At 41.3% G+C, this 14,072-nt stretch overlaps 1 protein-coding gene across 1 annotated transcript in view; it reads right to left on the bottom strand.

Moving 5' to 3' along the window:
• The window catches only part of LOC140732660 (dynein axonemal heavy chain 6-like), a 549,473-nt gene that overhangs the window by 474,766 nt on the left and 60,635 nt on the right, over positions 1 to 14,072 (bottom strand). The window contains 3 exon segments of the mRNA XM_073055353.1: positions 221 to 333; positions 6,120 to 6,290; positions 11,150 to 11,313. Of these exon segments, the coding sequence (XP_072911454.1) occupies positions 221 to 333; positions 6,120 to 6,290; positions 11,150 to 11,313 (448 nt within the window).

Raw genomic sequence — 14,072 nt, 5'->3', positions numbered from 1 at the left:
TGTATCTTCCAAGCTTTCTTAACCACATCCATTTATGTGGATTGTTAGTGCAGTCTTCATTGCAAAAGTGAATGAAACTGATTTTTTACAATTAGAACACAAAGGGATGGAAGATATTATTTAGTTATACAGAGTCCTGTTTAGGAAACAGTTATGTTTGGATCACAGCCTTCAGCTTTTTATCTAATCAACAATTTAGATTAATTCTGTGACATACTACCTGAATTTCACAAAGACAGGCAGTTGATGAATCTTGTAAAAAAGATATCGTTCCAGCAACCAATCCAATACCGATATGGTTTCTATTCCATCTTTTTCAGTTATAGAGGTGACCTGCAAATCAAACCATCACGGAAAGTTAGATGTATGAGAATGAGAGGCAACTTGATAGAAGAGTTTAGAATTATGAAAAAAATGAATAAGGCAGATGTTAACAGTCTTCCTCAAGTAGGGAGTCCAAAAGCTAGGGTAATAGATTAAGGATGAGAGGGAAAGGATTTAAAAGGGAGCTGAGAAGTAACTTTTTCACCTAGAGGGTGGTGAGAATATGAAATGAGCTGCCAGGGGAGGTGGTTGAGGCAGGTACAATTGTATCATTAAGAAGCGCTTGAATAAGTACATAGAGAGGCAGGGTTTAGATGGCTATGTGCCAAAAGCAGATTGGTGGGCAACGTGGTTGGCATGGAATTGTTGAGATGAAGGCTCTGATTCTGCACTGTATTGTTCTAAGACTTGTTGACTCTAATAAGGCTGTAATTCTAACTGAAGCTATTTCAGGGATGAAACAAAGTTCAGCATTCAGAGCTGTTTGAAATGCTTTTCATTCATTGAAAGAATAACATTTGTTGCCCAAATGCCCTTGAACTCAGTAATTTTCTAACCCATATCAGAGGACAGTTAAGGGAATAAGCACCAATCATTCCAGGTAATCTTCATTGGGCGACCATAGTCAGTGCGGATTGGAAATAATATCTCCTCCTTGCTGACAATCAACACCAGCACACCTCAAGGATGCGCTCTTAGTCCCCTGCTCTCCTCTCTACATTTACGACTGTGCGGCTAGGCACAGCTCAAACAGCATCTATAAATTTACCAATAACACAACAATTGTTGGCAAAATTTCAGGTGATAATGAGAGGGCGTACAGGAGTGAGGTAGATACTACTAGTTGAGTGGCATCACAACAATAACTTTGCACACAATTTCAGTGAGATAAAGGAATTGTTGTGGACCTCAGGAAGGAGAAGTCAAGGAAACACACATCAGTCCTCATCGAGGGATCAGCTGTGGAAAGGGTGAGCATTTTCAAGTTTCTGCATGTCAATGTCTTTGAAAATCTAACCTGGGCCCAACATATTGATGAAATTACAAAGAAAACATAACAGCGGCTATATTTCATTAGGAGTTTGAGGCGATTTGGTATGTCACCAAAGAAATTTGAGGGGAGATTTACAAAGGAGTAAAACTTCATTACTGGTTTGGACAGGTAAATAGAGGAAAGATTATCAAATGATTCAACTCAAAAGATATAAAATTTTGAACAAAGATTCAAAGGGTTTTTGAGGATATTTTTCTATTCAGAGAACAGTTGTGAAGAGGAATATATGGGTGTAAAGGTGTAGTGAACAAAATAGAAGCAGGACTTTGGATATGTACTTGAGAGAATAATTTGCAGGGAGCCAGTGAGAGATTAAGGAAATGGACTGAAAGGATTGTTCTAATAGGACTATCATAAGCTTGCCTATTTGAATGATCTCCTGTGTCATAGTTAGTTTCTGAACAAAAAGCTAATGCTTCAGGAAGAACATCTCTACAGAACACCGCCCTACACTGATATATCATTTGCTTTTCAGTTACCTATGAATCAGCTCTGAATTGAGGACAGTTTCTGTGTCTAGAATCAAACAGCACAGGAGGGACTGATTCAGCCGATAATGCCTATGCCAGTGTTTGACAAGAGACGTCCTATTGGACCCACACCTTCCCTTCTCCACATAGTGTATATCTACTGTCTGACAATCTTAACTCTCCAATATCTCACAATTCTTCTCTAAACAAAACAGTTTTGTTCATTTATGTGGTGTGAGAATTGCTGGAACATTCAAATTCCACATGTACATTGAAATCAGGCCACTGAAGATGTGAGCCAGCAGCTCTACTAGCCACAGCATCATTTCATCAAACACAATACATTTTTAAAAAAATCCATACTGGCATTCCTCTTCACTAAAGTTTTGCAGTCCTTCCTGACACTGCTTTCATGTGTTTTGAGTATAAAGTGCTAAGAATTATCTCTACTGAGATCTGTCCAAATAAAAATGTTTAATAAAGGGGAATTGAGGCATGTTGACGAGCCGGATCCTTTGTTGGCCTGGTGATTGACAGCAAAGGATAATAATAGATGGTTTTATTTTTTGACTGGAAGTTTATAACAAGTGGTTTACTGTAGGGATCAGAGCTGGGACCTTTGTTTGTAGCATATACATACTACATAATGAGAATGTAGAGGAATACAGATAAAATGATGGAGGAACTAAGCAACTCAAGCTAGCATCTATGAGGAAAGTGAAGTGTTTTAGGCCAAGACCCTTCATTGACTTCTTATTCCCTTTCAAAGATGCTGCCTAACCTGCTGAGTTTCCTCAGCATTTTGTGTATGTTGCTCAAGATTTCCTGCATTTGCCAAATCTTTTGCGTCTCTGTTGAGAATGTAGGTGATCTAATGAGTGAGTTTGCAGAGAGCATGAAAATTGTTGGAGTCATATATAGCAAATAAGGTTGCTGACAGATACAGTATATTGATCAACTGGAAAACTGGGCAGAGTGGTGGAAAATGGAATTAATCTAGATGTGCAAAATAATGTACTTTATGAAGTCAATCCCAACAACACATACCGAGCAAAGGCACGTGGCCAAGTGGTTAAGGCATTCATCTAATTATCTGAAGGTCACTAGTTCAAGCCTTGGCTAAGGCTGCGTGTGTGTCCTTGAGCAAGGCACTTAACCACACATTGCTCTGCGCCGACACCAGTGCCAAGTTGTATGGTTCCTAATGCTCTTCCCTTGGACAACATCGGTGGCGTGGAGAGGGGAGACTTGCAGCTTGGACAACTGCCAGTCTCCCACAAAAAAAAACCTTGCCCAGGCTTGCACTCTATAAAACCTTCCAAGATGAAAATCTATGGTCTATCGAGACTAACGGAGGCCTACACACCGCGGTAGCAAATGACAGGAACTTAGGAGCAAATTTTAATATAGAAATCTTGGGGTGCAAGACCATAACTCCCTAACAGTGACAATGCAGGTGGATAGGGTACAATTACTTCAAAAGGCCAATGCATTGAGTATAAGAGTTGGTTCATTATTTTACAACTGTACAAAACATTGATTAGATGTTCAGGGCAACGTTCGAGGCCCTAAAATTTAGAATTATACATGAAGACAGAGTCTTCAGTTTTACTTGCAAATTGTCAAGTATTGAAGCTGTTCTTGTCTGCATGCAGCAGGATCTAAACAACACATACATAGGCACTGATAACTGACAGGCAGCATTTGAACTACCAAAGAAAATCTCACCATAGTGTCATAGAAACACCGAATCATACAGCACAGAAACTTTTGGCTCACTTTGTACAGAGTATGCTGACTGTGATGCCTATCTGTGCTAATTCCATTGGCCTCTATTTGGTCTATATCCCTCTTCTTAGGGTATTGTATACAAGGGGTGATTGATAAGTTTGTGGCCTAATGTAGAAGGAGTCATTTTTAGAAAACCTAGCACATTTATTTTTCCTACATTTATACACTTAGTCCAGAGGTCATGGAGCATATCGATCTCTCCTTTGTAGAAGTCGGCATCTTGGACCTCCAGAAGTGGTCCACAGCATGGGGTGGTTGATAAGTTTGTGGCCTAAGGTAGAAGGAGATGAGTTATTAACTTCAAACTTTCTGTATTTTCACTCAAAGAGTTGAACTGCATGTGCATGTAACGAGCAGTATAACTCATCTCCTTCTACCTTAGGCCACGAACTATCAATCACCCCTGCTATGGACCACTTGGAGGTCCAAGACACTCTCGTTACATGCACATGCAGTTCAACTCTTTGAGTGATAATGCAGAAAGTTTGAAGTTAATAACTCATCTCTTTCTACCTTAGGCCACAAACTTATCAATCCCCCTGCTGTGGACCACTTCTACAAAGAGGGGATCTGTATGCTCCATGACCACTGGACTGAGTGTGTACATGTAGGAGGGGACTATGTTGAAAAATAAATGAGTAGGTTTTCTAAAATTGACTCCTTCTACCTTAGGCCACGAACTTATCAATCACCCCTCATACAGTTCTGGAAGGATGAGATAGCAATAGAGTGGATGCAGAAGGGAATAGAGGGCTTTAGTTATAAGGGGAGACTGGTTGCATTTAATTTATTCTCACCAAAGTGAAGGAGGTTGAGAGGTGACCTTATATAGGTTTATCAAATTTGAAGGGACATAGCTGGTTGGTGGCATAATGGCATCAGCACCAGACTTTGGAGCAAAGTCTACCCAGTTCAAATCCAGCCAGCTCCAAAAACCTGGAGAGGGAAGGGCTCCGCCAGGTTACAGATGCCCAAGACACACCGTATGATGAGCAATCACCAAAAAGATCAGTGCAAAAGCTTGTCATGATGGCACCCCGACAACTCCACCAGGAGTTAAGGGTGCACACACAGATAGGATAGTGTCTTTTTCTCAGGTTAGAGAATCTAGAATAGGTTTAAGGTGTGAGGGGAGAAACTCAAATGCAAAAGGTAAGTTTTTTTGCACACAGGGTAGTGGTTATCAGAATGAGCATCCAGAGGAGGTAGTTGAGACAAATACAATGGTGCCATAAGAGGGTGTTGGGAATGGACCCAAATGCAGGATGCAGACACTGAAGTACTAGGAACAGGACAGGACAAAACTAAAGGACAGGACAGGTCAGGTCACAGACAGGGCTGGGGAAGCAGGACCAGGACAAGGGACTGGGAACAAGGAGCCTGGGATGGACACCAAGCCCAAGACTGGACACAGACCCAGAGCCTGGGACTTGACTCTGGCTCAGACCCCCAAACCAGGCAGAGACATGACAAGGCCTGGGTTCTAGGAGTTGGAGACTCAGAAACTTAGGTTCCTGGAGTGCTTGGAGTTCTCAGAGGCTAGAATCTTGGGGCTTGAAGTTCTTGGAGCTAGCCTCCTGGGCAGGACACAGGACACAACCCAATGGAGGCAAAGAACAGGAAGGGACCAAACCAACCACAGGGTAACAGCAACCAGCCTGGCTTATCCAACAGAGGCAAGGGACAGGAAGGGACAGAACCAACCACAGGGTAATAACAACCAGCCTGGCTTACCCAACAGAGGCAAAGGACAGGGAGAGAGCTCAGTCTGGGATGGCTCCAAGACTTGAGGCAGCCAGTAACCTACAGAACAGCCAAATCCACAACTCACTGACTGGGCTAACCTTCCAACCAGACAACCCCCAACTACACTCAATCCCAGAACCACTTATATTCCCAGCCAACAAGATGAGCATCAGGTGCAAATGCTTGAGCCCAACTGACACAAGGGACAGTCAGAGGACCCGGAGTCTGGAGTCCATGGACCGGAACATGAACTGGAATGCGGACTTCGGACCAGACCATGACAAATGGCGTTTAAAAGGTATTTTGATAGGTAGTTAGACAGGAAAAGAGTAGAGGGATATAGGCCAAATAGAAGCCAATGGAATCAGCACAGATAGGTATCACAGTCAGTATATACTGTACAAGGTGGGCCAGAAGCTTCTGTTCTGTATGATTCTGTGTTTCTATGACACTATGGTAGGTCAAATGTTGCCTGCCAATTATCAGTGCTTATGTGAATGTTGTTTAGATCCTGCTGCATGCAGACAAGAACAGCTTCATTACTTGACAATTTGCAAGTGGAACTGAAGACTCTGTCTTCATGTATAATTCTAAACTTTTGAGCCTTGAACATTGCCCTGAATATGTAATCTGCAGCAATGTTACATTTAGAAAGACGAGAGTATACAAATAGTAAAGAACACTAATGTTTAACTGAGCTGTATGACTTCTGAAAGACCAGACATTTCTGTTACCTTGGAAACATGGGATGCACTGATTGTCCAGTATGGTTTATAGGATTTGGCTGTTTTTGCAGAAACAACTTGTAGATTGTAAGGATCATAGCGAGCTCTCGGGTCATTCCGAGTCCTTGAGAGACAGTACACAAAATCGCCAATGTCTTCCTTTGGTGTCATGACATCCACCTGGGAAATAAAATCATTGTGTTATGAAGTACTGTGCGTGAATGAAGGAAAAAATGTTACAGGTCAAAGCTCCACTGATTAGACCACTCTGCATATTTTTGCAGCACTCAAGTCAACTCACCACATAACTTGTCATTTTATATCCCATGACAAACGCAATTTTGATAGAAAGGCCCAACCTGAAACATAAAATCTTTTCTCTTTTAAAGTAACTACTCCATACACCATGCCAGGGAAAAAATGGAAAGCAGGCTGGGCACAAAGTGGCAACATAAAATCCAACAATATTAAAGCTAAGCTCAAATTTGCTCGTGTTGAGATTGACAGGTGATCTTCTTAAAAATTAGTGGTTTCCGAGTACAGTCAACTCAAAGCATGGGGTTCAGATAAGGGAAGAACGTTAATTTTTTTTAAATTTTAATTTTGTCTCCTCCATTTTAGGAGACAAAACTAGTATTTTTTTCACTTAATTCCTGGGGGGAGCAGAAGATTTTAGCTGGAGCTTGCAGTTCCAAGAAACAAAGTACCATAAGAGTGCCCCCTTTTTTAAATGTAACCTCTTAAATTGAGACCAATGAATTTCAGCTGTCCGTCTCTTGCTGTCTGAGTGTTAGGAGACTAGGCAGAGAATGCACAGCATGTTTTTCCTCAAAAAAAATATCAGTTGTTCTGGAGCACAGAGGACTCAGAGTGTAGGCTTTGGTGAAGTGGGTAATTGGTGAGTCCTTGGTGAATCATAAAGAGATACAGCAGGGAAACTGGCCCTTTGGTCCAACCTTGACATTGCTAACTAAATTGCCTTCCTGCACTATTTCTATTTCTTGTGTTTGATCTGTATCTCTCTAAACCTTTACTATCAATGTACCTATTGAAATGACTTCTAAATGTTGTAATTGTACCTGCCTCTACCACTTTCTCTGGGAGCTTGTTGCATATTCTCATCATCTACTGAATGGAAAAACCTTGCCCCTTTTCTCTCTCACTTTAAACCTATACTCTCTAGTTTTATATTCTACTGCCCTGAGATAAATACTGAGACCATTCACCTTATCCAAGCCTCTCATGGTTTTATAAACCTCCATAAAGACTCCTTTGTTCCAAGGAAAACTGTTTCAAACTATCCAGTTTCTTGTTATAACTCAAGTTGACCAGTCTCAGTGAAGGTCTGTGAATATTATTGCTCAGCTAGAGTTGCAAATGGATTCAATATAGAGCAGATGGTGAAGATATTGTGAACCACGTGTTTAGTGAGCTAGTCATCCTACAATTAGAAATGTGTAGGGTGACGACTAGGTGGAGCATCAGGTAGTGCAGGGGTTCCCTGTGGCCATCCTTTTCTCAAATGGGTAAACTGTTGAGGATACTGATAGGGGTGAGAGGGAAATAGCCTCTCAGGGAAAAGTAGCAGCAGCCAAATTTGTAGCATCATAGCTGTCTCTGCTGCACAGCAGGAGGGAAAGAGTGAGCGATCAGGAGACCCAGTTGCAACAGGAGCAGACAAGTATTTTTGTGGCCATAAAGGAAATTCATGAATGGTATGTTGCCACTCAGGTTCCTGGGTCATCTCTGAGCAACTGCAGGACCTTCTAAAAAGAAGAAGGTCATGCTAGTACATGGGTAAAAAAAGGAAATTAGGTCCTGCAATGCAAATTTTGTAAGCTAGCTCATACATTAAAGAGCAGAACCTCAAAGGCTGAACTCTCGAAGATGGAACTTTACAGAAGAGAGTTAATAGGCTGGATTTGTCTTCCTCAGAGCAGAGGAGACTGAGGGAGAACTTGATAGAGGTAAACAAAATTAGGCAGGGCAGATGATGGGAGGAATTTCTTCCCCATAACAGAGGCATCTAAAATTACATAATACTGGCAGAACTCAGCAGGCCAGACAGCATCTATGGGAGGACGTAGTGACGTCGTTTCAGGCTGAAATCCTTCATCAGGACTGAAGTAACATGGGATGGTCGAGGGGGGATAAGAAGTGGGGGAGGGATAAAGTAGAGAGCTAGGAGTGATAGGCTGAAGGGAAATGGGCTAGGGGGAAGGTGGACAATTCTGGGAAATAAAAGAGAAAGAAAGGTAGGGCTGAGGGGAGATTATAGTGAGGGGGGAAAAAGAGAGAGAAAGAGAACCAGACTAAAATTATAGATAGGGATGGGGTAAGGGGGGGGGGGCAGGGGTATCAATGGAGGTCTGTGAGTTGAATGTTCATGCCGGCAGGTAGGAGGCTACCTAGGTGGGAAATAAGGCATTGCTCCATCGACCTGCGTGTAGCCTCATCTTGACGGTAGAGGAGGCCATGGACAGACATGTCGGAGTGGGAGTGGTCTGTGGAATTGAAGTGTGTGGCCACAGGGAGATCCCGCCACTGCTGGAGGACTGAGCGCCAGTGTTCAGCGAAACGGTCTCCCAGTCTGCGGCGGGTCTCCCCAATGTATAAATGGCCACATCGGGAGCACCGGATACAGTATATCACCCCAGTTGACTCGCAGGTGAAGTGGTGCCTCACCTGAAAGGACTATCTTGGGCCTAGGATGGTGGTGAGGGAAGAAGTGTGGGGGCAGGTGTAGCACTTCCGGAGCACTTAGAAGGCTTAGATTTAGAGTAAGGATGAAGAGGCTTAAAGAAAATCTGAGGAAGAATTTTCACTCAGGGTGTGATTGGAATCTGGGTTTACACTACCTAAATGAGTGGTGGAAGCACTTGAGAAGATTCCATATAAGCACTTTTATTGCCAAGGCATTGTAGGCTATGGACCAAGTGGTTAAATGTGGGATTATTATTGAGGTATTATAGATAGGTAACTAATGGCCTGTACTTTGCTGTATAACTCTGATATAGGAGGGAGAATGAAAATCTGGCTGAGTGGTGCCATAATAACAACTTCTTACTCAATGTCAGCTAGACTAAGGAGCTGATTATTGACTTCAGTAGAAGGACACTAGAAGTTCATGAGCCAGACCTCATCAGAAGATCAAAGGTGGAGAAGGTCAACAACTTTAAATTCCCTGGTGTTAATATCTCAGAGGACCTGTGCTGGGCCCAGCACATAAGTGCAATTACGAAGAAAGCTCAGCAGCGTCTCTACTTCCTTAGGAGTTTGCAAAGATTCGGCATGACATCTAAAACTTTGACAAATTTCTATAAATGTGTCATGGAGAGTATATTGATTGACTGCATTACAGCCTGATATGGAAACATTAATGTCCTTGAATGGAAAATCCTACAAAAAGTAGTGGAAATAACCCGGTCCATCAGAGGTAAAGCCCTCTCCACCATTGAGCATATCCACAAAAAACACTGTCACAGGAAAGCAGCATCCATCACCCAGGATCCCCATCACCCAGGATATGCTTGCTTTTCACTGCTGCCATCAGAAAAAAGGTACAGAAGCCTCAGGAGTAACACTAAAAGGCTCAGGAACAGTTACCCCTCAAACATCAGGCTCCTGAACCAAAGGGGATAATTTCACTCAGCTTCACTTGCCCCATCATTGAAATGTTCCCACAACCTTTGGACTCACTTTCAAGGTCTCTTCATCACATGTTCTCAATATTTATTGCTTATTTATTTATGTTGTTATTTCTTTCTTTTTGTATTTGCACAATTTGTTGTATTTTTGCACACTAGTTGAATGCTCAAGTTGGTACAGTCTTTCACAGTTGCATAGCTCTTGCACAACAGCCATCTCCCTGCCCCTAAACATCAGCGTATAATCATAGTGAAGTTTATTTCTGGAAATATCAGTTGCCATGGTGATGCAATCCTTTTAATGGCTCATCAAACTGCCTGGTCTTCTGTGTACTTATTTTCATCTGAGATTACCACAGCATTGAATCCAATAGGTAGGTAGTTAGATAAAAGAGCAGATCAACATGTAGCTTTAGGAAATCACATTCAGAGTTCAATCAGCTTTACAAGTGTTGCTGTTGGATTAAAGGTCAGCACACTGGCCAAAGTGCTACAAGATAAAAAGCAAGTGCAACCAATTAAAGAAAACTCAAACATCACCCTTCACAATTGCCATACATCATTCCAATGTAATAAGCAGCGATGATGCCACCGTTATATACACGTCCAGAACATTATTGTTGGGTTTTGTACCTAACTGAGCATCAGATCTTGCAGACACAAAAGACTGCAGATGCTGGAATTTGATGCAATAAACTTCGAAGAAGAACTAGCAGGTCATAGAGCATTTACAGGAGAAAAGAAATTGTTTACATTTTGGCTCAAAATCCTACATCAAGACTGAGAGTAGAGAGGTAAGATAGCCAACATACAGAGGATGAGGGGATTAACTGAGGTGAAAATGGGAACCATTAGGGGAGAAGTGAACAACAGTTGAACCAAATGAGGAGTGGGGGCCAGGGAAACCTGGGAGTAAAGTGGATAGATGGAGCCAGGAGGAGGAAAGAGGTGAAGATGGATGAAGACGGGCTGAAGGAAGGGAGAGTGGATAGAAGGACAAAATGGGAGGACTGGACATTTAGAAGGAGACGGGGGTAACGGAGAGAGGTGAGAAGAAAGAAATAAAAAAGAGGTTATCGAAAATTAGAAAACTCAATATTCATGTCATTGGGTAGACTACCCTCACAGAATATAAGGCATTGTTCCTCCAGATCTTGCACTTAGCTGAACATCAGATCAAAGGTTCCATTCATCATTGTGTCCCATTGATCTTCAGACATCACAGCTGACTGATTCTCTGATTTTGTGTTTGACTGACCATCACGTCTTGTATCAAACTAGCCATCAAATTCCGGGTCAACTTTTTTATTGTAAAATTTAAATGTGCCTTCAATTGTCTTTCAAAAGGGGTATTTGAAAACATAGTTAAATCAAAATTCTTTTGAGTTGTACCTGTAGCTGATTTATTGTCAAAAACTGAGCAGTACGGATTTTGAGACTTGGTCCATCATTTGGCAATACTGTCTCCCAGCCAAGTGAGTTTCGTAATCTCAGGATGTGGTGCATGGCCCCATCCTCAAAATTATCCTCCGGTTCTGATGAAATCAACACGGTATCTGAAACACAAAAGATTCTGTTGATGCTGGAAGTCTTGAACAATGCACACAAAATGCTGGAGGACCTCACTGGGTTAGACAGCATCTATAGTGGGGAATAAACAGTTGACGTTTTGGGCTAACATCCTTCATCAGTAGTGGAAAGAGCGGGCTAAGAAACCAGAATAAAATTTGGGAGAGGGGAAGAGTATAAACTGGCAAATGAGTGGGAAGGGAGGTAGATGGGGGGAAGTGATAAAGGAGGGAGAAGGTATGTGGGTAGGGGATGCGAAAAGTGAAAGAGATACAGAGCTTAAGAAGAATGAATCTGATAGGAGAGGACAGTGGACCATGGAAGATAGGGAAGCAGGAGGATAATCAAAGGGAGGTGATAGGCAGGTGAGGAGAAGAGAAGGGGTAAGAAGGTAACCAGAGTGGGGAATGGAAAAGGGAGGGAAAGAAATTACTAGAAATCGGAGAAATCAATGTTCATACCATCAGATTGGATGCTACTGAAAAAGAATATGATGTGTTGCTCCTCCGATCTGTGTTTGGCCTCATCAGGAGATTGTGCCTTTTGCAGCAGATCAAGAGTAAAGGTGCTCTCAAAGCAGTCCCCCAATCTACATTGAGTCTTTCCTCTGCCCCTACAATTCCTCCCTCACCACCATTCAGGGGCCAAACAGTCCTTTCAGTATCAGCCTGAAATGTCAACTGTTTATTCCCCTCTACAGATAACACCAGGGCTGCTGAGTTCTCCAGCATTTTGTGTGTGTTGCTTAAGATGGTATCAGAATTAGGATCATGGTTAAAGCAATACATCTCCACTCTAGAACTTATTTCATTGTCAATAGTTAATATGGTATTGCAGCTACAGAGGAAATACATTTTCTGTACTACATAAAAAACATACAAAATAAAGGAGTGAAAGAGAAGATGAGCTATACCAGAGAGCAGTGATCATGTTTACAACTGTACCTCACTATTAATACATCAATATGAAGCAGTTGAGAGTTGCAGGTTAGTCATATTAAATTCATCATGGAAAATTTTCAAAAAATTCAAAGGGAGAGTTTAAATCATTGAGAAATAAAGGCATTCAGTATGGATTTGTTGAGTCATGCCTGACTAACAATTGAAATTTTTAAGGGAACAAAGAGTTCATGAACTAGTGTAATTTATTTGGCACTCCTGCATCTAACTGCATCTTACAAAGCCTTAAGTGACAAACTAAAAACAAACTGAGGGAGGAGTCAAAGGATGATGATCGAGGAGAATGACTGAGAGAGCCACAAAATGTTGAAGGGCGGAGAGTCCTCCTTTCCACTAGTAGAGTAATAATTTGGACTTAAGTAAAATGTTTGTAGATGTAACTAAAACTGGCAGAGTGATTACTGTTATAAGGTCACAAAAAGAGGACTTGATCAGATGAATCAAAATGTTTCACATAATGTCTATAGGATGAAGATGACTGATAAAAGAAGCAAAAGTGACATAAGGAATTTTTTTTTACACAGTGGAAAATGAAGATCTGGAACGTTCTGCAGCAATAGTAGAGAATGACCCAGCTGTAGAGTTCAAAAGCAAGCTGGTTAAGTAACTGAAAGGAAAGGCTACTTTTGGAGTACATACTGTGTAAGTTCTGGTCATCCTCCTATGGGAAGAATGTTATTTAACTAGAAAAGGTAAAAAAGATTTAGGAGAATGTTACTAGGACTGGACGGTTTGATTTATAAGGAGAGTATGGGCTAAGACTTTCTATCTTGGAGTATAGGATGTTTATAGAGGTTTATAAAATCATGAGAAGCATAGGTAAGTTAAATAACCAGCCTTTTACCTAGGGTAGGGTAGTTCAGATCTAGAGGGCATAGGATTAATGTGTGAGGTAAAGATTTAAAAGAGACTCGAGGGTCAACATTTTCACAAGGAGGGTGTACATTTTTGGAATGAGATACCAGAGGAAATAGAAGAGACAGGTATGATTACGACATTTTAAGAAACTTGGACATTTCTAATTGCATTAATTTAGCAGAATATAGATCAAATGCAGGCAAATGGGATTAGCCTGCATAATCCAATGGGGCTAACATAATCAAAGATCCCATCCATCTTAGACATTCTCTCTTCTCCACCTCCTATTAGGCAAAAGATACAAAGGCCTGAAAGCACCAGATCAAGGACAGCTTCTAATCCATACTTCAAAGATTATTGAATGGTCAGCTAGCATGATAAAATGAACTCTTAACTTCACAATATACATTGTCATAGCTTTACACCTATTGTCCAGGCCTTTGTACCTATGCTTCCTCTGTAACTATAACATTTTATTTTAAATTCTGTTATGGTTTTCCCTTGCACTACCTCAAATCATTCATGTAATGAAGTTATCTGCATGGATGGCATGCAAACAAAGTCAGAATCAGGTTTATTATCACAGACAAATGTTGTTTTGTGGCAATAGTACAGTACAAGACATAAAAAATTATAATAAGTAAAAGTTTAAAATAAAGTCCCTTATAAAATACAGCTAAATAGTGCAAAAGAAGAATAGTGAAGTAGTGTTCATGGGTTCATGGACTGTTCAGAAATCCAACGGCACAAATGAAGAAGCTGTTCCTCAAACATTGAGCGTGCACCATCAGGCTCCTATGCCTCTTCACTTTTTACAGTACCTCAGTAAATGTGACAATAATAATCCATTTAGTTACCAATTTACCATTGGGCAGCATGGTTGAGTAGAGCTGAAGAACCACTTTTACATGCTGTATAGCTCTATGACT

Source organism: Hemitrygon akajei, chromosome 9 (assembly GCF_048418815.1).
Source record: "Hemitrygon akajei chromosome 9, sHemAka1.3, whole genome shotgun sequence".
Taxonomy (NCBI): domain Eukaryota; kingdom Metazoa; phylum Chordata; class Chondrichthyes; order Myliobatiformes; family Dasyatidae; genus Hemitrygon; species Hemitrygon akajei.
This window is presented reverse-complemented; position numbering and strand designations above follow the sequence as displayed.